Here is a 21,139-nt window from a genome sequence, read left to right as displayed (position 1 = left end):
AGAGGTGGGAAGGGCCAGTTACATATTTTGTCTCTGAGAGAGGGCTGTGAGATGGTGTGCTAAAAGTCACCGGCAGGTAATTCTGTAACACAATTAGCGAAACCAAAACTTGTATGGCGGTGATGCCTTGTGTCAGTTCCATTGATGGTTTGAATCATTTCGTTTTAGTTTGATGCTTCTATGATGATCCATGAAAAATGTATTGAGGATAAAAGATTAAAAAGCATTTTATATGATTTGATTATTTCTATCAAATCAACACAACTTTTTATGCAAATCAAAGGTTGTAAAAGTAGGCCAGCCATTTTTTAAATAATTAGCACTTGTTTTGATGTTTCTATGACAATGCAAAAGTGATTGTGAGCAAGAGATTTAACGTCAAATGTCTGTTGAATGTCTGATATAAAACCTACTTTACCTCGGTTCAGCCCTCTCGGTGATGGCTGGTGACGTCATACAAATAATCCGCAGTACTAGAAGGAACCTGTGCAATTGACAACCATAATTTTTCCGGGTTGGCCTGTCATGCAAAAGGAGGCACACGGGACCGCGCACCTGGTTGTTTTGAGTTCTACGTGTTAATACGAAGATTTCCTTATCGATTCCAGGTGTAGACCTATACTTTCTCGATCTTGAAGGTATGTGTTTATCTGGACTGTAATCTACTGTTATGCTTTCACTTTGAAGGTACTAAAGTGTCTTCAATTCATCTGTGTAGGGTTACTACAAACGCGCAGCATAATTTCAGGCATTAGCAACAGGTATCATGACTAAAAAAATGTGTTAATGTTTTGGTTGTAGCATGTTGAAACACTTTTGCCTGTAAACAAATTAAATTGGGCGCCTGAGTGATAGCCTAGGCATATATACTTCAAATTGTTATAAACTGATAAAGCAAACTCAGATATGAACTCGACGGCTGAAAATTGCATAGCCTAAGAGAAAGCAATTTGTTAATTTAAATTCTCATCTCAAAGAATGATCAAATAATTAACAAAATGGTTATAGTTGAACACAGAGCTGGTGTTCTGCTGGTGTGAGAATAGATCCAGTCTACAAATTGAAAGGAAAAAAGCTAAACTATTCTCATACTTCCTCAATGTGAAGGCAGCTTTTCAAAGTAATTATACCACTTCCTCATTTTGTTTATTCAAAACACGCATTTAATTCGCCAAGTTCTCTCATTTGCTTTGCCGATCTTATGCATTGTTACTTATAGTTTGAGATGTGTTATTTTGTGCAACAATGTAATTTTGTGTAACGATACAATACAATAGATTTTTTTATTGAAGGTTACAAGTAGACTACAAACAGTTATTCAGCCTTGATAACATTTCCCAGGAGAGAAAGAAGGTAGGCAGCAGGAGAGAAGCGGTCTTATAGGCATTTACTTGAATGATACTACGATATATGCAGAGAGAAGAGGTATTATAGGCATTCACTTGAATGATAGTACAATATATGCAGAAGGGCGTTTAGCAGATTTTAGGAAGCAATAGCCAGTGATGAAACAGAAATGACACTGTCACCTGTGCTTTGACATACATTTCATCTGTAAGAACAAGGTTGATGATTCTGCATGGAAATTAAAGGACTTGAGATGCGCTATGCAGATATAGCCTCTCCATTTCCTGGTTCTTAAAATTCGAATAATTAGCCTAAATTCGGTTTATGTGACAAGACAAGAAAGTATAGTGTAGAGAGTCATTGTACCATCTAAACAGCGGCGAAATATATTTTCCAGAACCAAAAATATAGTTTTTTTCACCTGTTTGAAACTGGTGTACAAAACTGAAAGTACAAGACGCAAAAACGAAACTTAAGAACGGGAAGTATAGAAATACCGCACATAGAACAGATCTACCGCCTCTTAGACTTGCTTTCGATGGGAATGATAGATCTAACACTTATATTTCTATGTGAATATGGTCTGACAGCCCAAAAAGTTACATATTGCAGCTTTAAAGGCTCATCATACTAAGAATGATCTTAGTCTGTTAGTTCTGCTTGCTGGAGTTGTGTATTGCCTTGTACTTCACAGATCATGCTATATTTGAGTTAAAAACCTGTGCAGAGAACTTACTGAAAGCTTCAGTGTGGGAGTTGATGTCTGACTCTACTGCAATGCTATCTTTTGGTATAAATCCTTTGTAATGAGATCAAACTCTCAATCTCTTTGCTGTGGTGTCAGTTACTAGTGGGTAGAGTAAACACCTCATGTTCAGCTATTGTCTGTTTATTTGCAAACCCTTGAAATTGTGCATGCTGCAAACAGGTATTGCAGTTATAAGTACTATATTGGTGTATGTAGTATACTAGACTGTAATTCCATTTCAAAGTGGGACCACTTTGTGGTTAGAGTTATTACTCAGCTACATGAGATCCACAGCAAGGTGACTTCCTTCAAATCTAGCAAGACTGCCGCTACTGGCTCTTCTCAGTTTGTGCCGTCCTTTCAGGTCTGTCCACATTTGGAACAGCCAGCCAATAGTGGAAGTCTTCTTGGGAGATTTAACTTTTATTGATATTGATTTTTCTAAGTAAGAAGTCATGTTTTAGAGTAAACCTTTTGCTAAATTAAGTTCAAGTTTTATTAGTCGTATGTACACATGGTATACATTGTCCAACGAAATGCTTACTTGCAGGTTCCTTCTAGACAATGCAACAACAATAATAAATTATAAATTATAAGAATACGAACATAAAGTAAATGGCTCAGTGGAATAGAATAAACATTTTAGCATCAGTATAATACAGGAAGGCCCAATTTATAGTCCAATATTTACATGTGTATCGGGGAAGGATAGGGATGGGGGAGATAAAAAAAAAAAAAAATCTGCAGTTTATTAAGAGTCTGGTAGCAGCAGTTGTGATGTGTGTGTGTACGTCTGTGTGGTTGTGTGCATGAGTGGGTGCATGTGTGCCAAGGTGCAGAGAATCTGAGCAAGTGGTCAGTCCAGTTCAACTTGGAATGATTATGAGTAGTACCATAGTGATGAAGTTCCTAATATTGTGGGTGCATGTGTGCCAAGGTGCAGAGAATCTGAGCAAGTGGTCAGTCCAGTTCAACTTGGAATGATTATGAGTAGTACCATAGTGATGAAGTTCCTAATATTTGAATGATTATGAGTAGTAACATAGTGATGAAGTTCCTAATATTGGAATGATTATGAGTTGAAACATAGTGATGAAGTTCCTAATATTGGAATGATTATGAGTTGTAACATAGTGATGAAGTTCCTAATATTGGAATGATTATGAGTAGTAACATAGTGATGAAGTTCCTAATATTGGAATGATTATGAGTTGTAACATAGTGATGAAGTTCCTAATATTGGAATGATTATGAGTAGTAACATAGTGATGAAGTTCCTAATATTGGAATGATTATGAGTAGTAACATAGTGATGAAGTTCCTAATATTGGAATGATTATGAGTAGTAACATAGTGATGAAGTTCCTAATATTGGAATGATTATGAGTAGTAACATAGTGATGAAGTTCCTAATATTGGAATGATTATGAGTAGTAACATAGTGATGAAGTTCCTAATATTGGAATGATTATGAGTAGTAACATAGTGATGAAGTTCCTAATATTGGAATGATTATGAGTAGTAACATAGTGATGAAGTTCCTAATATTGTGGGTGCATGTGTGCCAAGGTGCAGAGAATCTGAGCAAGTGGTCAGTCCAGTTCAACTTGGAATGATTATGAGTAGTAACATAGTGATGAAGTTCCTAATATTTTCATGATTATGAGTTGTAACATTGTGATGAAGTTCCTAATAATGGAATGATTATGAGTTGTAACATAATGATGAAGTTCCTAATATTGGAATGATTATGAGTTGTAACATAGTGATGGAGTTTGTTCATGCTTCTACATCTGCTCTGGCAGAATGTTTACACATCATGGTATTCTAGATGTAATCGCCCAACGGCAGCCCTGTCACTGGGCTAGAGAAATCTAACCATTTTCAAATTCATAGATGTAAAGACTGACATCATTTTAAATAGGGCCGTCTCCATTTAGTTGACTGGTTGATTGTTTGGTCGATAGTATGTTGACAGATTTCTTTAGTCGAGCAGTAGCAAACCAATTAAATAATTGAATGGTGTACAAGACACCAGTCTGATTGGTTCCTGTCTGAGTGGACTAATCCATTGTGGAGGATGGCACGGTCCATCACTAAGACATGTGCTACTGAAATGGTATAATGTTTTATTATGTAAGAACAATGGTGCAATACTAATAAACATTTTATTATTTTATAACAAATGCACTTTCTCCTGCATTGGATAGCGGTCATTGTCTGCGGTTCTGAAACATCAGTGCGCTGTTGAATTGCGCCTTTTCCTAGACCATGTTGCTATGTGCATAATAGCAAAGTTAACCAGCATATTGGTGTTGAGAACAATGCGTTAGAGGGAGAAGCGGAGTTAGGAGTTATTGCCTTATTGTCTAAGAAATGTGAGGAGAGAGGAAACCCCAACTTAATTAGGTCTGTAATCAATAATCTAACTGTTAAATGTGGCTGGCTTTATAAATCATCCATATATATCTACAGAAATAAGACAGATCCTGTTTCTGCTTGTGTTTTTTTAATAGCCTACTGTTTCAGTGAGCACCAAGCTTCACACCAAGCTTCACACAACCACATGTCGGTTTAACAATTTCACAAATGTGTCTGTTTTTAATGTTTGCTAAGCTGTACTAAAGGCTTTACACTTTTTATTTGTTAGAACAGCCTCTCTGGTATCACTTATCATTTATTTAGTGTTGTTTACACTCTTCTAAATTGTCAGAAAAGTAATATTTATAATAATAATAACCCTCCTTTTTCTTGATCTCCGTATCGTTATTATTATGTCGTTATTATTAGTAGGCTTAGTATAGCAGCTTTGTGTAACCACCACCGAGCAGCAGGCCAAAGAGTGCATCCTGTTTAGTCTTAAAACCGTAACTCACTTAGGCCTATATTTTAAAATTATATAGGTTACTGTATCAGTCAGTCATTAATTTGTTCATGTCATCACACAGCAGACGAGTCATTCATGATTTGAAATGCAATCAAGCATTTTAGTTTTAGTTTTAAAATAAAGCGACCCTTGGAGAATTAGCATAAACAAAACATACACCGTTCCATTTTGGAAATTGCATTCACAACTGAATGTGACTGTTTTTAGTCTTCGCTGTAATAAAGGCTTTACAAAAAAAACATTACGACAGACTCTCTGGTACGCTTGTCATGTATTTAGTGTTGTTTACATTGTTCCAAATGGTCAGAAAATTATATTGTAATCTAACAGCACATGTTTGACCCACATATTATGCACGCAGTACTTTCTCTTTACCTTCTTTTTCTTGATCTCCAGTATTTTCCACAACTAGTCAAATTTATTCCACACATCTTACTTCCCCTTTACCTCGCGAGCAACCAGTAAACATGCCCCTGTTTAGAGTTTATTTGCCACGTCCTCTGCATCCATTTTGTTGTCACATGTGTTCGGAGTTTGTTATAACCAATATATTGATGTGACTATGATATGCTATAGTGTAGGCCCTATTGGTCACCTACATGCGATGCATACATGTGTCATGTAAAGACAGCAAGAGTTGAGTCAGAAATTGCTGTAATTATGTTGCAGCTTCAGCAACATGGACAGCACGATAAACACTGATGAAGTTCTGTAGTTGTCGCAGCAGCAGGGAGGACAGAGAGACAACGGGTGCTAGTCACACATTCACTCGCTGTCATTTTTTAAACACAGCACAGCATGTCTGAGCACAATCGAATTAAGAAATGTCAACCAATTGATTGGTCGAAAGAATAGACAGCTCTCGGTCTACCAATATCTTTGGGGGTGAAAAATTACATTATTGGGTTATTCTGAGGCGTTTATAAGTTATACTCTACTCAAAATATTCGGTATCATTAAATTAAATGGCCATTGAATAGCAGGAAATACAGTTGAAGTCGGAAGTTTACATACACTTAGGTTGTAGTCATTAAAACTCATTTTTCAACCACTCCACAAATTTCTTGTTAACAAACTATAGTTTTGGCAAGTCGATTAAGGATATCTACTTTGTGCATGAAGTTTACATTCACTAAGTTGACTGTGCTTTCAAACAGCTTCGAAAATTGCAGAAAAGGATGTCATGGCTTTATAAACTTCTGAGAGGCTAATTGACATCATTTGAGTCAATTGGAGGTGTACCTGTGGATGTATTTCAAGGCCTACCTTCAAACTCAGTGTCTCTTTGCTTGACATCATAGGAAAATCTAAATAAATCAGCCAAGACCTCAGAAAAACAATTGTAGACCTCCACAAGTCTGTTTCATCCTTGGGAGCAATTTCCAAATGCCTGAAGGCACCACGTTCATCTGTACAAACAATAGTACGCAAGTATAAACACCATGGGACCACGCAGCCGTCATACCACTCAGGAAGGAGACACCTTCTGTTTCCTAGAGATGAACGTACTTTGGTGCGAAAAGTGCAAATCAATCCCAGAACAACAGCAAAGGACCTTGTGAAGATGCTGGAGGAAACAGGTACAAAAGTATCTATATCCACAGTAAAATGAGTCCTTTATTGACATAACCTGAAAGGCCGCTCAGCAAGGAAGAAGCCAAAACCACCATAAAAAAGCCAGACTACGGTTTGCAACTGCACATGGGGACAAAGATTGTACTTTTTGGAGAAATGTCATCTGTTCTGATGAAACAAAAATAGAACTGTTGTTCTAACCATAACCATTGTTATGTTTGGAGGAAAAAGGGGGAGGCTTGCAAGCTGAAGAACACCATCCTAACTGTGAAGCACTGGGGTGGCAGCATCATGTTGTGGGGGTGCTTTGCTGCAGGAGGGACTGGTGCACTTCACAAATAGATGGCATCAGGAGGCAGGAAAATTATGTGGATATATTGAAGCAACATCTCAAGACATCAGTCAGGAAGTTAAAGCTTGGTCGCAAATGGGTCTTCCAAATGGACAATGACCCCAAGCAAAATGGCTTAATGACAACAAAGTCAAGGTATTGGAGTGGCCATCACAAAGTCCTGACCTCAATCCTATAGAACATTTGTGGGCAGAACTGAAAAAGAGTGTGCGAGCAAGGAGGCCTACAAACCTGACTCAGTTACACCAGCTCTGTCAGGAGGAATGGGTCAAAATTCACCCAACTTATTGTGGGAAGCTTGTGGAAGGCTACCTGAAACATTTGACACAAGTTAACAATGTAAATGCAATGCTGCCAAATACTAATTGAGTGTATGTAAACGTCTGACCCACTGGGAATGTGATGAAAGAAATAAAAGCTGAAATAAATAATTATCTTTACTATTATTCTGAAATTTCACATTCTTAAAATAAGGTGGTGATCCTAACTGACCTAAGACAGGGCATTTTTACTAGGATTAAATGTCAGGAATTATGAAAAACTGAGTTTAAATGTATTTGGCTAAGGTGTATGTAAACTTCTTACTTCAACTGTAGATTCTGCCTTAACATTTACCTTGCAGCAGAAGAATGTATACGTGTTCAAGGCACTGTATGTAGAGGTAACTGTATCTCTGGAGTGTGAATACTATAATGTTGAGCCTAAGAAGTGTTATGGAAATCAAAATGATAGGAGAGCATGGTTTAGTCTGCATAGGGCAGGACCAGAAGGTGGCCATTATTGTGTCAGTGAAAATCTTGGTTTTGGCTGTGCATTCCTATGTGCTGCAGCGTAACTTAAGTGCTGCTTGACATAGCCTTAAGGCAAAGATACTTGTCTGACTAGCTAGCTCTGTAAGTGTTGATTTGTGTTTGGCCTCTTGTCTCTCTCCTGTATGCCAGGGGTCTTTCATGGATGCTAGTGTTTTGGTAATGAAGATGCACTGCTTGTACTGGTGTTATGAAGTTTTTATTCCTTCCTTGAATGTTTTAGGTTTACCTGTGATATAATTTTTTACATAAAGTTGCAGAGAACATGAATGTAGCATGATGATTACATCATGAATACAACAACATGTTATCACAATCATACACTGCATTTCACATCTGTTAAGTAAACATCTGGATTTTCCTAGACCACATTGCTGCTATACTAATGGTCTATTGCTGGTCTGAAAGAGAAATTGGAGTTTGTCTCTGGTGTATGTCACCAACAGATGTAGCGTTTACCTTTGTTAGTTGGCTACAATTTGTTCAATGTGTTGTTAAGCTTGGCATGTCTGTTTGACAGACTGAAGATAGACACTGACACATTGCCAAAAAAAGAATTGAGTGGAGAAGACAAGAGAGACAGCCAAACACAAATACAGAGGAAATGCCAGTCTGATACTTTGTAACTTCCTGGGTGGCTTGTGTCTGATGTAGCACATTTGTCACACTATAAAATTGACACATCCGTCTTTAAACACTCTGCAACACGCTGCAGGACTAAAGCAATGTGAACTGGTCCCCAGAAGCCTTCAACATATTTTGAGTTGTCTTTTTCATCATCTTACCCTCCTTTAGAAATTAGCATGATAAATTGAATTGAGGGTAACACTTAGGCAGGGTTCAATCCAAAATTACGCTGTAGCATGCTTGACATTTTAAAGTTCCAGTATGTAGCTTTGTGGGCGACCTGACCAAATGCAAAAATAGATGTGTGTTTATCGATCTGTCATTCTCATTGACAGCAAGCGGTAGATCCCTTCTGTGTGCGCTATTTCTCAGTGATTTAGATTGTACAATGATTTAGTCAAAAAGTGAAATTAGTCAAACATGATAGAATTTTAGCAACCAGGAAATGGCGGAGACATTTCTACACATTGTGGCTTTAAAGGTAATTTTCAATTGAGCCAATATCTGCAGCATTTACCTTGAATGCGATCTCTGCAGAAACCGTAACATTTTCTTTAAAATACACATGGTCTACAAGTATGATCGGATTGAATCCCAGCTTGACTCTAGTAAAGTTACATTCTTCTGAAATGTATCCATTTACAGTGCCAATCTGTGATTGGTACATCCATTTTTGGACTTTTAAATAATTATATTTTATTATTTAATTCAGAATAGAATATAACTTAAAATAGTTATAATAGTTCAAATGTCTAACCCATCAGAATCCAGTCTACTGCATACCCATGTATCTGTGTATCTTTGTAGTTCACCCCTCTAGTCTACTGCATACCCATGTATCTGTGTATCTTTGTAGTTTACCCCTCTAGCCTACTGCATACCCATGTATCTTTGTAGTTCACCCCTCTAGTCTACTGCATACCCATGTATCTGTGTATCTTTGTAGTTTACCCCTCTAGTCTATTGCATACCCATGTATCTGTGTATCTTTGTAGTTTACCCCTCTAGTCATCTGCATACCCATGTATCTGTGTATCAACATATATTAGCATTTTGTACTCCATTGTTTGTGAACAAACACTGTCTAGCCTCAAAACAAGGATAACACTATAATTTGTATCCCATGGATGGTCAGTCCTTGCATCAATAGCTCTGTCTATGAATTTGAGAGTGGTTACATTTCCCAGGCCCCATCCCTCAGCGTTGTACTAAAACAGTGGGAGGGTGCCCTTTAATGTGTTTACCATAATAATTATTGTAAAATGTGGTATCGGCAGTCAGAATGTCAAAGCAACTATTGCTGTTGTGCATCACTGAGTTTAAACCCCTAGGCAATAACAATGCCTAATATTACACCTTCTCAGAGCTCCGAGATTTAAAATTCTAAACACTGTGCTTGGTCAATAAGATGTAGTTTTCTAAAGAGATTTCTGTTGTTTATACATATTAATTAGATATTATCTGTACATAATGTACACACTTCCTAAAGAATTTAGTTACATGCTTGGCTTTGCTTCATGTTTGCTCCATAATCTTTTGTGAATGCTTTATGTTGCTGAGGTTCAATATTTGGCAAGCATTCAAATTGGTTATGAAGCTAAAGTAGCTCCTTTGTAGTTGCGTTTTACTATTTTATAAATCCTTTACAAAACCTTTGTAGAAGTGTCCATGGTAAAAAAAATAGTTTTGTTTGTGCATGTGTACTAGAGGTCGACTGATTAATTAGGGCCGATTTCAAGTTTTCATAACAATCAGTAATCGGCATTCAGCAGCAGGCTCGTAAGCATTCATTCAAACAGCACTTTCCTGCGTTTGCCAGCAGCTCTTAGCAATGCTTGAAGCACAGCGCTGTTTATGACTTCAAGCCTATCAACTCCCGAGGTTAGGCTGGCAATACTATAGTGCCTATAATAACATCCAATAGTCAAAGGTATATGAAATACAAATGGTGTAGAGAGAAAAATCCTATAATTCCAATAATAACAACAATCTAAAACTTCTTAACTGGGAATATTGAAGTCTCATGTTAAAAGGAACCACCAGCTTTCATATGTTCTCATGTTCTGAGCAAGGAACGGAAACGTTAGCTTTCTTACATGGCACATATTGCACTTTTACTTTCTTTTCCAACACTGTGTTTTTGCATTATTTAAACCAAAGTGAACATGTTTCATTATTTATTTGAGACTACATTTATTTTATTTATGTATAATATGTTAAAATAAAAGTGTTCATTGTTCATTCAGTATTGTTGTAATTGTCATTACTACAAATATATAAAAATTGACCGATTTAATCGGTATCTGCTTTTTTTTGGAACTCCAATAATGGGTATCGGTATCGGCGTTGCAAAATCATAATCGGTCGACCTCTAGTGTGTACGTGTGTGTGTGTGTACGTGTGTGTGTGTGTGTGTGTGTACATGAGCTCAAGACACAGAGGCTGCATAGCAGGCCTGCCTCTGCAAAAAGGAGGCTAATGCTCAGATTCAATAGTTGGTGGTAGCATGCCTTGGTGGAATAAACAATACTGTATGTAGGCCTCTCCCTAATTGAATAACTGGTGAAATGATGCATTGAGTTGTACTTCAAGCACACAAGTCCATAGGCCTACACCTGCGATGCGTAAATAGTACACCTCTACAAAATGTTCATTCTGTCTAGTATGTCACAATGTTTTGTTGTGGATCCCACTAAAGCATTCAACTAGATTTGCAAAGTATGTTCATTCAGACGCATGTTTCAGTCAGACATGTATGCACAGTCACGCGATGGGTGGCAAGTTCACACAGGTTTCCCCCAAGTTGCGGATCACACCTCTCCTGCTCTTGGCATTTTTCTGTGCTCTCTCGTTCCCCTTTTATTCCATGGCACAGATACATGAATATGCAGTAGACTAGAGGGGTAAACTACAAAGATACACAGATACATGGGTATGCAGTAGACTAGAGGGGTAAACTACAAAGATACACAGATACATGGGTATGCAGTAGGCTAGAGGGGTAAACTACAAAGATACACAGATACATGGGTATGCAGGAGACTAGAGGGGTAAACTACAAAGATACACAGATACATGGGTATGCAGTAGACTAGAGGGGTAAACTACAAAGCAGGATCAAGGAGTTAGCCAGCAAATGTTCCTAAATATTATTAATTACATTTTTGAAAGGTAAGCTTTAAGTGGACATGATCTAATTGATACAACAACCAAACACACATATTGAAGTTAAGCTTTCTTAATGAACCAGAACATCTGTAGTTCATTTTGGTTGCTTATCAAAGTTAAGCTTTCTTAATGAACCAGAACATCTGTAGTTCATTTTGGTTGACAGCTTCACACACTCTTGGCATTCTCTCAACCAGCTTCAACCTGGAATGCTTTTCCAACAGTCTTGAAGGAGTTCCCACATATGCTGAGTACTTGTTGGCTGCTTTTCCTTCACTCTGCGGTCCAACTCATCCAAACCATCTCAATTGGGTTGAGGTCGGGTGATTTTGGAGGCCAGTTAATCTGATGCAGCACTCCATCACTCTCCTTCTGGAGGTGTGTTGGGTCATTGTCCTGTTGAAAAACGAATGATAGTCCCACTAAGCACAAACGAGATGGGATGGCGTATCGCTGCAGAATGCTGTGGTAGTCATGCTGGTTAAGTGTGACTTGAATTCTAAATAAATCACTGACAGTGTCACCAGTACAGCACCCCCACATTCTCAAATGTGGACTATTCAGACCAAAATAAAAATTTCCACCAGTCTAATGTTCATTGCTAGTGTTTCTTGGCCCAAGCAAGTCTCTTCTTATTATTGGTGTCCTTTAGTAGTGGTTTCTTTGCAGCAATTCAACCATGAAGGCCTGATTCACGCAGACTCCCCTGAACAGTTGATGTTGAGATGTGTCTGTTGCTTGAACTCTGAAGCATTTATTTGGGCTGCAATTTCTGACGCTGGTAACTCTAATGAACCTATCCTCTGCAGCAGAGGTAACTCCGGGTTTTCCTTTCCTGTGGCGGTCCTCATGATGGCCAGTTTCATCATAGTGCTTGATGGTTTTTGCGACTGCACTTTCAAAGTTCTTTAAATTCTCCGGATTGACTGACCTTCATGTCTTAAAGTAATGATGGACTGTCATTTCTCTTTGCTTATTTGAGCAGTTCTTGTCATAATATGGACTTGGTCTTTTAACAAATAGGGCTATCTGTATACTCCCCCTACCTTGTCACAACAGAACTGATTGGTTCAAATGCATTAAGAAGGAAAGAAATTCCACAAATGAACTATTAACAAGGCACACCTGTTAATTGAAATGTATTCCAGGTGACTACCTCATGAAGCTGGTGGAGAGAATGCCAAGAGTGTGCAAAGCTGTCATCAAGCGAAAGGTGGCTACGTTGGAGAATCTGAAATATAAAATATATTTTGATTTGTTTAACACTTTTTTGGTTACTACATGATTCCATATGTGTTATGTCATAGTTTTGATGTCTTCACTATTATTCTACAACGTAGAACATTTTAAAAAGAAAGAAAACCCTTTGAATGGGAGTAGATGTGTCCAAACTTTTGATTGGTACTATACATGTATAAAATCAATCATTTTGGATTTACTGTATGCTACAAACATATCTAAAATACTGTGTGTTTGAATTACTGTCTGGGCAGCATTTAAAAGACCTTAATATTCTCAATGACAATATGGATGTGGATATGAGGTCAACAGCACGAATAAGCATTACATGCCGTAATCACGAGCTGCATTCTGTCTATTTAGAATATCACAGTTTTTTTTAAATAAATCAAATCAAATCAAATTTTATTTGTCACATACACATGATTAGCAGATGTTAATGCGAGTGTAGCGAAATGCTTGTGCTTCTAGTTCCGACAATGCAGTAATAATCCAACAAGTAATCTAACTAACAAATCCCCCCAAAAAACTACTGTCTTATACACAGTGTAAGGGGATAAAGAATATGTACATAAAGATATATGAATGAGTGATGGTACAGAGCAGCTTAGGCAAGATACAGTAGATGGTATCGAGTACAGTATATACATATGAGATGAGTATGTAAATAAAGTGGCATAGTTAAAGTGGCTAGTGATACATGTATTACATAAGGATGCAGTAGATGATATAGAGTACAGTATATACGTATACATATGAGATGAATAATGTAGGGTATGTAAACATTATATTAGGTAGCATTGTTTAAAGTGGCTAGTGATATATTTTACATCATTTCCCATCAATTCCCATTATTAAAGTGGCTGGAGTTGAGTCAGTGTGTTGGCAGCAGCCACTCAATGTTAGTGGTGGCTGTTTAACAGTCTGATGGCTTTGAGATAGAAGCTGTTTTTCAGTCTTTCGGTCCCAGCTTTGATGCACCTGTACTGACCTCGCCTTCTGGATGATAGTGGGGTGAACAGGCAGTGGCTCGGGTGGTTGTTGTCCTTGATGATATTTATGGCCTTCCTGTAACATCGGGTGGTGTAGGTTTCCTGGAGGGCAGGTAGTTTGCCCCCGGTGATGCGTTGTGCAGACCTCACTACCCTCTGGAGAGCCTTACGGTTGTGGGCGGAGCAGTTGCCGTACCAGGCGGTGATACAGCCCACCAGGATGCTCTCGATTGTGCATCTGTAGAAGTTTGTGAGTGCTTTTGGTGACAAGTCAAATTTCTTCAGCCTCCTGAGGTTGAAGAGGCGCTGCTGCGCCTTCTTCACGATGCTGTCTGTGTGAGTGGACCAATTCAGTTTGTCTGTGATGTGTATGCCGAGGAACTTAAAACTTACTACCCTCTCCACTACTGTTCCATCGATGTGGATAGGGGGGTGTTCCCTCTGCTGTTTCCTGAAGTCCACAATCATCTCCTTAGTTTTGTTGACGTTGAGTGTGAGGTTATTTTCCTGACACCACACTCCGAGGGCCCTCACCTCCTCCCTGTAGGCCATCTCGTCGTTGTTGGTAATCAAGTCTACCACTGTTGTGTCGTCCGCAAACTTGATGATTGAGTTGGAGGCGTGCGTGGCCACGCAGTCGTGGGTGAACAGGGAGTACAGGAGAGGGCTCAGAACGCACCCTTGTGGGGCCCCAGTGTTGAGGATCAGCGGGGTGGAGATGTTGTTGCCTACCCTCACCACCTGGGGGCGGCCCGTCAGGAAGTCCAGTACCCAGTTGCACAGGGCGGGGTCGAGACCCAGGGTCTCGAGCTTGATGACGAGCTTGGAGGGTACTATGGTGTTGAGAGCATTGTCTGGGCTGCATTGCATGTGTAAAACCCAATTCCAGTGGGTCAGAAGTTTACATACACTAAGTTGACTGCGCCTTTTAAACAGCTTGGACAATTCCAGAAAATGATGTCATGGCTTTAGAAGCTTCTGATAGGCTAATTGACATCATTTGAATCAATTGGAGGTGTACCTGTGGATGTATTTCAAGGTCTACCCTCAAACTCAGTGCCTCTTGCTTGACATCATGGGGAAATCGAAAGAAATAAGCCAAGACCTCAGAAAAACAATTGTAGACCACCACAAGTCTGGTTCATCCTTGGGAACGATTTCCAGAAGCCTGAAGGTACCACATTCATCTGGACAAACAATAGTACGCAAACCGCTCAGGAAGGAGACGCGTTTTGTCTCCTCGAGATGAACGTACTTTGGCGCGAAAAGTGCAAATCAATCCCAGAACAGCAGCAAAGGACCTTGTGAAGATGCTGGAAGAAACGGGTACAAAAGTATCAATATCCACAGTAAAACGTGTCCTATATCGACATAACCTGAAAGGCCTCTCAGCAAGGAAGAAGCCACTGCTCCAAAACCGCCATAAAAAAAGCCAGAGTAAGATTTGCATCAGTACTTGGGGACAAAGATCATACTTTTTGTAGAAATGTCCTCTGGTCTGATGAATCAAAAATAGAACTGTTTGGCCATAATGACCATCGTCATGTTTGGAGGAAGAAGGGGGAGGCTTGCAAGCTGAAGAACACCATCCCAACCGTGAAACACGGGGGGGGGGTGCAGCATCATGTTGTGGGGGTGCTTTGCTGCAGGAGGGACTGGTGCACATCAAAAAATAGATGGCTTCATCAGGAAGGGAAATTATGTGGATATATTGAAGCAACATCTCAAAGAAATCGGTCAGGAAGTTAAAGCTTGGTCGCAAATGGGTCTTCCAAATGGACAATGACCCCAAGCAAACTTCCAAAGTTGTGGCAAAATGGCTTAAGGACAACAAAGTCAAGGTATTGGAGTGGCCATCAAAAAACCCTGACCTCTATCCTATAGAAAATGTGTGGGTAGAACTGAAAAAGTGTGTGCGAGCAAGGAGGCCAACAAACCTGACTCAGTTACACAAGCTCTGTCAGGAGGAATGGGCCAAAATTCACCCAACTTATTGTGGGAAGCTTGTGGAAGGCTACCCAAAACATTTGACCCAAGTTAAAGATTTTAAAGGCAATGCTACCAAATAGTAATTGAGTGTATGTAAACGTCTGACCCACTGGGAATGTGATGAAATAAATAAAAGCTGAAATAAATCATACTCTCTACTATTATTCTGACATTTCACATACTTAAGATAAAGTGGTGTTCCTAACTGACCTAAGACAGGGAATTGTTTATGGATTAGATGTCAGGAATTGAAAACTGAGTTTAAATGTATTTGGCTAAGGTGTATGTAAACTTCTGACTTCAACTGTATGTATTTTCATTTGTTACATCAATTAAACCATGCCCATTTCAAGCTTATCCATCTTCAAAATAAAAAGTTATTTCACATTATTTAGGCAAGTTAGCTGGCTAACTCATCGATCCTTCTTTGTAGTATAGCCCTGTGCTTACGATGAATTAGTCAGGTTAAGCCCTGTTGTAGGTGGCAGTTGGCAGTGAGGGAAGAGTTAATGTGGTGTCGCATGAACGCTTGACACACACACACACACACGACAAACATATTCACACACTCCTCTCCCCCTGTTCCTGTCCCCAAGCTGTTTTCTGTCACGCTCTCTGTGGCGTCCAGATGTGTCCATCGTGACTGAGCAGGTGGCTGAGAGAGGGTTAGGCAGGCACGTACACACACGCATTTTACACACTCAAACAAGCAGACTCTGTTGTATGTTCATCTTGAAGTCGTCATGCAATATGCACGTTTTTCTGGACTGATGGTCTCACAAAGACACACAATCACACAGATGTACATGCCCCGCAATGCCCACAGGAATGGTGAGGGTACTAAATAAGGATGAGCCTGTCATGCATGTCTAATGTTACCCACCCCCCTGTGTTTAGGTTCTTGATTTGCCAGTATGGGGAACCTGATCAAGGTGTTGACCAGGGACATAGACAACAATGCAGGGAATTTCTTCCTGGACTTTGAGAGTAAGTGATTTACACGCGTTCATGCACACACCACATCTATAGCGTCACTGATTCCTCCAAAGAAAAAAGTACTGGTAGGGTGGTGTATTGGGGTGAAATGATATTTAAAACAAACTTGTTACTTTCATTTTATTTCCTGAATTGACTACTCTAAACTACAAATTGTCCCCAAGCCTAAAATATCCTCAGCCCTGATGTTATCCGGAAGTTGTCTAAAAGATTGCGTTCCATGCATTCAGCTCGTCCCTGTACAAACTCAACCATGTTATTAGCAAAGTATCAAATCCATGGCCCTCTTTTTCCTCTTAATTCTGGTCCAACATGTTGGAGAATACTTATGACTTCCATCCGGTTCAATTCAGATCCTTGATTTGCATAGTTCTCTTAAGGCAACAATTCATGGTAAGGCTAAAATACCAGTCTGTTCTATTTATCCACGTTTCCATAAAAACTGGAGGTTTTTTCCTCACAGAGTATCTGGTGAATCTATTGGATTGGGATGCGAAAAGCATAGGAGCATCAGGCTTACCCGCAGGCCTTCTAAAGATTATTTGATCCATTCTACCATATTTTTTAATCCCAACTCGCTTCTCTGCATTTCTCCCTCTCTCGCTCTGCTAAATCCCATAAACTAACCCTCAGCTAATTCCAAATTCTGACCTAAGCTGCAAATTCCAAGATGAGGGGGGAATAGAGAGAGCTGGGAGAGGTTTTTGAAGGCACAATCTGATCCTCCAATCAGATTTCATGCCAGGTAGCATTTCCAGACCCTGCTGTGGGTAGGATAGGTAGGATACAGAGAAGGAAAGAGCTACCTGCTCCGTGACAACAAAAGGATTAATGATCATATTAATAGGACCGGGGAGACTAGCCCATACAAGATGCATTTAGTCAAAGAAACATTCCGTATCAAATGAATTCAAGAAGGCAGTGTTGCTGATGAAATGATTGCAAGAGCACCCCCGAGTGTACAAAAGCTGGCAAAAATGGGCTTGAGAAAAAACAAACATTTTCCCTAATAAAAAATCCATAATTTGATATTTTTGGAAAAAGCTCTCTGTTTTTCTTTCTTTAGATATCGGGGAGTAGGGTGAGGGAGTAGCCATGCCCTTTGGGGTGAGGGGACGAGCTTGGGTGGGAAATCATACACACTATTTCTAATGTACAGACAATCAAGTAATACGTTTATTTTGCAGCACTTAATAATATCTCCACTTAATGTACTGTATAATGGATTAGTAAATAGTTTATTCATTATTTAGTAATCATTACTCCATTTTTAAGATGTTAATATCCTTATAAACCATTTACTAATCATTAGTTAAGTCTGTATGACCTCATCTAGTGTGGGCTATTTATAATTTATAAATACTTTATAAATGTTTTGAATGACCAGTGTAATTTCTCACAAAAAGATGGGCTTGCCATTGGTAGACATTCCGAGACTACCTGATGCTCCTTAAGGTCTCAAAATAAATCCTTAAGGATCATCAGGTACTGCTGGAATGTCTACAAATGGCATGTCCATCGTTTTGTGAGAAATTACACTGGGCACTCAATACATTTATAAGGTATTCATAAATAGCCCACAATTTAGATGAGGTCACGCAAAAATACTCAACTAATGATTAGTGAATGGTTTATAAGAACCTGTATTAAACATCTTATAAATGGAATCATTATTAAACACTATAAAAGAGTTTATAAATGTGTGAATACCTAGGTTACTAACTTTACAAATTTACTTTACAAATTTGGGAGTAATTATTACTAAATGATGAATAAACTATCTACTAATCCATTATAAATGCTTTATTACATGATGTTATTATTAAGTGCTACCCTGCACTATTTTTGTCTATTTTGCATGTAGAGATAATTAACAACTAAAAAGGAATCACACCAAAAAATGCCCAATGCTCTCACTGATGCACAGACGAATACTGGTACTCTGCGCCACTTTGCTTCAACATACTATAAAAGTTGTATCAATGTTTGCTCTGAATTGCTTCCTGACCTACTCCAGATGCCCAGCCTACAGAGGCAGAGAGGGCAGTATGGGAGCAGGTGAACGAGGTACTGATGGAGGCTCTGGCTATCCTAGATGACCTGCAGTCCTACAACGGAGCAGGAGAAGAGATACGACAGGTGGGTTAAGTTAATAAACACCAGAGTTTGGTTAAATTTCCTCAATCTTAGCAAATGTTCTGGAAAAAATACTGGAATATTTTAGCATGCTTAGTGCAGAGGTATTCAACCTGAGGTACCAGCAGTTAGTAGGCAATATTATTTTATGAATGTACCTTCAGTATTCATATTTTTTAAGATGTGAACTTTATTTCTCAATTTCTAATATTGAGCAAATTACACTCATTGGAGTATCTGCCAGGCTTTGAAAAAGCTCCCACGAGTACCTGTCGCGGCAAGTGCCGCTGGCAGCTGGTTAGCTTTCTTGACATGGACATTTTGCTAACATATGATGGGGGTCCCTGTGTCGCCTATTGCACAACATTTTAATACCACTGAATTAAATGCAAAGGACATTTAGAAATGTTATGCCAAACTCTATGGCTTTCATTACCAGTAGCCAATTATGGCTTGATACAGGCTACTGTTCAGGGTTGCCATGGAAACAGGGGAGCCAGTTTGTCTTCAGCTACTGATCACTTTTTTTCTGTGCAAATGTTCTGAATTCTTCTTAGAAATGTTTTTTTGTTTGTTGTTGTTGTTGTTCAAACCGTCTCATTGTGTGTAAAGGGGGTCCATTGAGGAGTTTCATCTGACATTTTAATCCTCTCACTCACTCATTCACTCTCATCCAGGCGATACAGAACCCAAGTGAGGACCAGGTACAGGAGCGAGCCTGGGCTGCTGTGGTCCCACTGGTCGGGAAACTAAAGAAGTTCTATGAGTTCTCTCTGAGGTTGGGTAAGTATGCCTTGACAACCCCAAAGCGGTCATAAGTGCTGAGAATAGAGACATTTTACTCCTACTTTTATGGGTAAAAATAAAAGCTTCACATGAAGCCTCTTTAGTCATAATAGTCACACCTAGTCGACATATATTTTGAGCTGTTCTAACCAGTTACATGCAACAGTAGGCTATCCATTGCGACTTAATTTACATGATGTGCCTAAATACATATGACCACTAGGCTAATACATAATCATCTTTTTATTTTGATTATTTGATCAACCTACATGTTATTTCAAGATATTCCTTTGGAGCACAACATCACGTTGTTAAAAGATATGCCTTAATTGGGCATGCCTATAAGTTGGGCAATTGACAGCATGGGTAAGGGATGGGTAACTCCGTCCCCCCTTTTAACACCCTCGGATCAACTTCCAAATTATTATTATTATTATTTTTGGTGGGGGACTCAGTTGGGGTCTCAACTTACTGTTGTGAGTTAGGATAGTATATAGAATACACAAGGTGCACATCAGCACTCTAATTACAGTGCCTTGCAAAAGTATTCATACAAAGTGGGATTCAAATGGGTTTAATTGTACTTTTTTGGTCAACCATGCACACAAAATACTCTAGTAGTAGAAGTAGAATTATATATATATTTTCAAGATTAATATAAATGATAACTAAAATATAGTCTTTGCATAAGTATTTATCCCCTTTGTTTAGGCAAGACTAAATTACTTCAGGACAAAAATGTGGCATATCAAATCACATAATAATTTATATGGACTCACTCAGTGTGAAATAATAGTGGTTGACATGATTTTTGAATGACTAACAATTTATCTGTCTCCCATACATACAACATCTGTCAAGTATTGAATTTAAAGCACAGAGTCAACATCAAAGACCAGAGAGCTTTTCAAAAGCATCAAAGAAGGGCAGTGATTGTTTATTGTTACACATCTACCAATCAGACATAGAATATCTCTTTAACTATGGTCATGTTAATAATTATTAATTAATAATTATTATGTGGATGATGTATTAAACCACCCAGACACATCAAAGACACAGTCATCCTGAGCTGCAGGACAGGAATGAAACTGCTTAGGGATGTTACCATGAGGCCATTGGTGATTTTAAAACAGCTACAGAGTTCAATGGCTGTGATGGGAGAGCACTGAGGATGGATCAACAACATTGAAGTGATTCCATTTGTGCTACACAGTTCTCAACACACACACACACACACACACACACACACACACACACACACACACACACACACACACACACACACACACACACACACACACACACACACACAGCACAGAGAGGCCCAGCTGAAGAGCTCCATCAGCAGCAGATTTAAATTTAGAATGAAAAATGAATGTGCTTATGCAACAAATGTTAGTGCATCATATCATATTGAACCGCATCGATTCGTTCCTCTAATAAACCCGAATCGCACCAAATAATTTCAAACTAAAACGTATAATT

General features: G+C 38.9%; 1 protein-coding gene across 1 annotated transcript in view; it reads left to right on the top strand.

The window, feature by feature from the left end:
* The first annotated feature begins 459 nt into the window (after positions 1–459).
* Positions 460–21,139, top strand: part of fam49ba (family with sequence similarity 49 member Ba) — a 52,813-nt gene continuing 32,133 nt past the window's right edge. The window contains exons 1-4 of the mRNA XM_020467031.2: positions 460–638; positions 16,631–16,720; positions 18,747–18,868; positions 19,543–19,648. Of these exons, the coding sequence (XP_020322620.1) occupies positions 16,648–16,720; positions 18,747–18,868; positions 19,543–19,648 (301 nt within the window). The 5' untranslated portion in view covers positions 460–638; positions 16,631–16,647. The remainder of the gene's footprint in view (positions 639–16,630; positions 16,721–18,746; positions 18,869–19,542; positions 19,649–21,139) is intronic.

The sequence above is a fragment of the Oncorhynchus kisutch genome, linkage group LG30 (genome assembly GCF_002021735.2).
Source record: "Oncorhynchus kisutch isolate 150728-3 linkage group LG30, Okis_V2, whole genome shotgun sequence".
NCBI lineage: Eukaryota > Metazoa > Chordata > Actinopteri > Salmoniformes > Salmonidae > Oncorhynchus > Oncorhynchus kisutch.
Note: the sequence above shows the minus strand (reverse complement) of the source record. Positions and strands in the feature narration are given on the sequence as shown.